Source organism: Mirounga leonina, unplaced genomic scaffold, assembly GCF_011800145.1.
Source record: "Mirounga leonina isolate KUSES-001 unplaced genomic scaffold, KU_Mleo_1.0 Mir_200, whole genome shotgun sequence".
Classification (NCBI taxonomy): domain Eukaryota; kingdom Metazoa; phylum Chordata; class Mammalia; order Carnivora; family Phocidae; genus Mirounga; species Mirounga leonina.
The window spans coordinates 3,441,892-3,447,891 of NW_023270503.1; the positions used below are offsets into that span (position 1 = coordinate 3,441,892).

Below are 6,000 nucleotides of genomic sequence, written 5' to 3' on the forward strand. Positions count from 1 at the left end.
GCATTTGAAATTTTTGTAGATATTGCCAAATTCCATTTCATTTTGGGGGAGGGTTGTGTCATTTTGCACATTTGCAACATACCCTATAGAAATGGAAGGTGTTGGGGCGCCTGGGTGGCTCAGTTGGTGAAGCATTTGCCTTCAGCTCAGGTCATGATCCCAGGGTCCTGGGATCGAGCCCTGCGTTGGGCTCCCTGCTCAGTGGGGAGTCTGTTTCTCCCTCTCCCTCTGCCTGTCACTCCCGTGGCTTGTGCATGCGCGCTCTCTTGCTCTCTCTCTTTCTGTCAAATAAATAAAAATAAAATCTTTTAAAAAAATTTTAAATAGATAATTAAGCTTGTACAAAGATTTAGTTGCAAAAATATTTATAGCAGTGTTGCTTCTAAGCATGAAAAAACAAGCCAGACTTCATCAGTAGGGGATTGATTAAATTCATTTTGGCTTACTCATCCAAACTCAGCATTTAAAAATTATGATGTAGATAGTTGTATTCTTTAATATGGAAAGAGATGAAGTGGAAAATAGAGCCTGTGTGGTACTTTGTTATAAAAGAGCATGTGTGATGTCTCGTTTTTGTTAAATGTATAGAGTCTACATGCAGAAACTTTATCAAAGGCTGCATGTAAAACCTAAATAGGGCTTATCTCTAGATGGTGGGATTGTAGGCAGTTCTTAAATTTATATTTCTCATCTCCTGCTCCTCATCCACTTCTTCCTCCTCCCCCTCATTTTCTTCCTTTTCATCTCCCTCCTCTTCCCATGTTTCCAAAATCGGTTATAATAAGTGTTAATTATTTGGGTAATCTTTAGGATTGGGAGTCAAAAAACCAATATAAGAATTCAGAAGTTTTGAGGAGAAAATCACCTACCCCGTTGAATAAAATTATCATTTTGTTATATTTTGTAAGGTTTTTTTTCACCTGCATATCTAGATTTGTAACATAGTTTGTAATTATGTAAGATATATTGTTTTTATATACTTTACTTTTATCGCTTAAATGTTTTCCATGTTGCTACATGGTCTTTGCAACTTCTTTTAAATGACTGGCTAATGTTCTGTGAAGTAATTTCTCAGTATTTATTAGGAAGTTGGAAATATGAGACAAACGCCAGTGAGATTTTTGCTGTCCTTTCTTGGAGGCTTTCTTCAGCCTTGAGGTTATCACCATCAGGTGAGAGATCGGCAGTGACTTAATGAGGCCCCGGGAGTCTGGCCTCCTTAGGTCCGTATGCTGCCAGACGCATCCATCAGAGCGGAACAGAAACTTGATATTGTCACACCTTTTTCAAAAATAGCCCCCCAAAAACACCCCACATTAACCACAAATCATTTGTCAGTGAGGTAAAATATCTCATAGAAGACAGCAAAAAATAGAAAATGTATCTAATTCATAAATGATAATATATCTAACCTTAATCAAGTCTGAAAGATTAAAATGTTAGATCTCTGGTAGAATTTCAGAAAACTTTTTTTTTTTTCAGGTAAAGATCTTCTTCCCCTTAAACTAACCTGTTCAATACTATTCTGTTTCTGTGTGAATTTGGCCTAATCAGTCTAGAGTTGTATCAACAGACACCGCTTTTCCCTTTATAGACCAACACTACCCTTTCTCTTAACAAATACAGAAACATTGGCAGTTTTTTTGAGGGACTGTTCACTTATTTTATTTCTTTCTCATTGCATGTAAACAACACTTTAAAGCTTAAGCAAAATGTGATTTCACCTTAGTTCCTAAAGCTGACTTTCTGTTTCCTTAAATATAATATTGGGCTCCTTGTTGCAGACTTTTCTTTTCCTTCTTCCCTGGGGAACGCCTGTTCCTGGTGGCCAAAGTGCTTATGGGCTAGAAGCCGCAACTTTCTTCAAATCAAAATGGCCACTTTAAACCTACCTGAAAAAATAAACCTGCCTGAATGGGTACTTTGCTGCTGCCTTACACGGCACTCACTCGGGTTTCAGACATACTGATCCTAATCTCAAACTCCCAAGACACGCAGGATACAACAGTTAGAGCAGCCCCAAGTTCATTATCTGCTCAGGGTGCAATTACCTGGCAGCCACCTAGACTGTGAGGTTTTTGTGGGCCCCCAAAGAACTCATATCCTGAAGAGAGAGACTAATCAAGGCAGGTCCTCTAGGTAGGGACACTGAGAGGCTGGATTGCAATTGATAGGAGTTTTAATTTGTGAGGACTTAATCTGATCTGCTTTTGGAACAAGATAGTGTACATGTACTTATTGTCCATTTTCTCTGTGCATTCTTTGAAGGCTCATTTGATGGTGTGACAATAATACTGTCATAAGGACACAGAACTTTATTGCATGAATCTGCCTCTGTCCTTCCCCTGCCTCACTGTCCGGAGCTACTCTAGGGATTTATTTAGCCTGCATTATGGGAAGGGGAAGGATGACTAATGTCTCAAATGGTGGGGTGTTTAGTAGTCTGGTTTCCTGCCCACTGAAAGCCCCTCTTGGGAAGGCAGATAATGAATTTTTCAGGAAGCAGTGACTTAGGATGCAGCAAGAAATGGTACTGGTTGGCCCTTCCGCTGCCCGAATTGATAGTTGGTATCGGTTGATAGGACTATCTGTCCGTTGAGAGAACTTAGTGGCAGTCGCGTAGGTGATAGTGCGGGCCGGGTCCTCGACTGATGGACACAAGCAAAGCCAGGGACTTCGGGGTATTGAATCAAGGCAGGAACCAGGCTGCAGCATTGGTTGGTCTGTGTTCCCCTTGCCTGTACCTTCGGTTGAGAAGAGGAGCGCTGGGTCAGGAGGCGGGCATCAGTGGACAGAGATGCATTCCCTTAGCCGACTTGGAGCCCTTGAGCACTTCTCCAGGGCGTTTTCTTGTGACAATAGACATCCTGTGTCTCGGCTTCTGTCAGAGGTGAAGAGGAGAATTGGACACAGGTGACCTCACCAAAACAGTTGTGTTTTCATGTTAAATAATGTCCTCCGTGACACCATTTAGCTTACACAATTAGACTTGCCATCATGTTGCATTTTACTTACTTAAATCGGTCTGGCCTTCAGGGCGGCAGTCGTCAGCGTGCTCAGGACTCCTGCGGGTCCCTGGGGCCCTCTTAGGGGGGTTGCAAGGTCTTCCCTTCAACAACAGATCCGTATGAGGCCAGCTTTTACTTCCTCTCCTTCAGCCAGAACAACAGATTGCAACAGATCGAAGACAGAGCAGATACAAGAATTCTCTCTTCTGTGAAGCCAGACATTAAATTGTAAAACAAAGCCATTTTTCCAACTTAAGTTTATTTTGTCTTGGAGAATATAATGGCTTTTTCCTAAGAATATATTATTTCTATTCATGGTTTTTTTTTTTTAGTTCTTATGAATTTGTATTTTTAACTTTGTTTGTATTTCTAACATGGTAAATATCGGTAGGTGTGACCCACATAAACAACTTTTTGGCATCCTCAGTCATTTTAAGAATATACTGGAAGTTTGAGAACTGCTGCACTAGAGGACTCCCTTGGAAGAAATACCTACATCTTCTTCCTTTCTCTTGGTCCCATGTAGTGAGAAATGATACAGCACAGAAATCGATTTGCACAAACACTTTGAGAGAAGAATGGCTCAAGCGTCTAGTATAGAACAGGGGCCGAGTATGGTGAGGTGGTTGTGACGGTGGGGCTGGGGATGCTCGCTCGTCCCTGTGAGCCCTTGGAGGTGTAGGTGCACGTTTTTGTGCTCTGTGCTCTTTCCTTGACCAATTCTTGTTTTAAATGTACACACTTTAGTCTCTCACTTTAATTTTGCTCTTTATATTATCAGTGGCTCAAGTGAAACATTTTCCCCCTGTTTAGGTTTGTTGGAAGTATGTTCCTGAAGGGGAATTTGTTTTGTCCTAGTGGAGCCTGAGATACAGTTTAATCCTCCTAATGGGAAAAGGCAGGCTTCTAAGATGGGTAGATGATTCCTGACACCACGTTTTCCCTCAGCTGAGCTCTCAACCTGGGGTGTTTGTACAGTCCTACCCACTGGAGAGATCCATAAACCCTAGAGCCTTACCGAGGAAAAGAGGTCAAGACGCTGTCTCAGTGTTCAGTTCTGCCTGATCTTCACCACAGATGTTCCACTAGGAAAGCAAAGCCTGTGTTATCCTTTGACTTACACAGGATCACCTGCAAACAAGCGGCTACCTGGGAGTGATGACACAGCCCCATCAGGTTTCCCCTGACAGCTCAGTAGCTTGCAGGAATTTACAGTAGAGGGGAAGGTGGAAGAGCCAGTGATGCTGAGAAGGTGGGTAGGGTAGGAATGGAGCTAGTGTGCTTGCCCAGGCCCCTTGGTGTTGGCTCTGTGAACAAGAAGCCTTTCCACCTGTCTTCTAGGGTCACGCACTCCTCTTCAGCCCACACAGCCTGGGCAGTGCAAGGGCACGGGATCTGCTAACAGTCTTAGGTCCGAGGCCCAGGTCTGAACCTCACCTGTGCGATCGGGGCATGTCACTTAGGTACTCTGAGCCCCCATGTTCTGATTGGTGAAATTATAGCCATGCCTGTCCTGCTTCACAGAATTGTTAGTAAGAATTAGCTTAAGTGAGGTTCTAGATGGGAAAGCTGAAAACCATGTGCAAATACAAGTTTTGTGAAAAGCTTCTTTATCGTGCCAGTAGGGCTTCTGCTCTTTGCCCCTTGCCCTCTGCATTCATGAGGCTTCTGTGCTTTTCTCCAGGTTACCTGTGCATGACAGATGAGTGGTTCTCTGAGTATGTCTACGAAGTGGTGGTGGACAGGAAGCACGTCCCTGAAGAGGTGCTAGCTGTGTTAGAGCAGGAGCCCATTGTCCTGCCGGCCTGGGACCCCATGGGGGCCTTGGCCGACTGATGCTGCCTCCAGCTCTTTCCTCCGGGACCTGAAGTAGCTGCAAAGGACAGATCCAAGGACTGAAGCCAAAGTTACCGGGTTCCCAAGGACACAGTCAGACTCTTGGATTTCTCCTCCAGGAACCTCTTTGGAGAAGTGCTTTATGATGAAACAGAATATTCCTAAAGGGAAAGATCAGGTCACACTATGTACTCTCCTCATTTCCAACAGCTCAGGATCTCTTAGCATTTTAATCAGATGTCACTGTTTGTCCTAACTCTGTCAAAAAGGTCTGGCTTAGTGTCTTTGAATAAGACAGGAGAGGATGAGCAACTGAAGAACATGGAGAGAAAATGGACCTGATGCTCCTTGTTTCTAGCGTAGAGTTGGGGGAGGGTTATCCTAAGATTTGAGCTTTCAAACTGCATGCTGCCTGACGGTATCACTGTCCTTCCTAGGTGGCAGTCACTGAATTCAGTTTTTTTCAAGGTAATTGTACGTGCCTCTAATAGCCCAGGAATGGGAGGTTGATCAAGTCTGACATGATTCCTTCCTGTTGTTTGGAACTGTGGGAGAGCACAGCTCTACTTGAGTCAGGGGTAAGCAGAGGCTTAGAGAAAGATGAGTGTGAGAACAACCAAAACCTTATCATGATCTGAATTATAATCCTTAGGGGGAGCTCTAGCCAAAAGGTTTAACTTCTGCCTCTGGAATTGGGAGTTGGGTGGGCAGGAAAAGGTGATACCATTCTTTCTGACAACTAGATGGTGCTGAGAAGCTTTTGAATAAAACACTTTGCTAAATGAGAGTAAGTGGTTATTTGATCTATCGAAGAGTTTCTTTATTTAGCAACAACTTGCTAAAGGAAAGTAACCAGGTGACTCATACTCCTCAAAATAGAGAAGCAGTAGGATCGCTCAGGGCTTCCCTGCTTCACCTTCTCTGTGGTATAGATGATCCTTCCCAGCCAGTGCTGATCCTCACTGGCTTCCGCAGAGGATGTCCAAGCACCACATCTAAGAGAGCTTGTGTCCCTGCCACTTAACCATTTTTTCATCCAGATCCAGGGCCGCTACAAGAGTAAGACATGAAGCTTTGCTGGTCCAGCCTTGGAATTGGCTGGAGAATATGTGTTTTACTGAGACTGGGTCTCCCTTTCACTGAAAGCAAATAAATA

General features: G+C 43.6%; 1 protein-coding gene across 1 annotated transcript in view; it reads left to right on the plus strand.

The window, feature by feature from the left end:
- The window catches only part of BLMH (bleomycin hydrolase), a 47,701-nt gene extending 42,070 nt beyond the window's left edge, over window positions 1-5,631 (plus strand). The window contains exon 12 of the mRNA XM_035027649.1: window positions 4,693-5,631. Within this exon, the coding sequence (XP_034883540.1) occupies window positions 4,693-4,844 (152 nt within the window). The 3' untranslated portion in view covers window positions 4,845-5,631. The remainder of the gene's footprint in view (window positions 1-4,692) is intronic.
- Window positions 5,632-6,000: the final 369 nt, after the last annotated feature.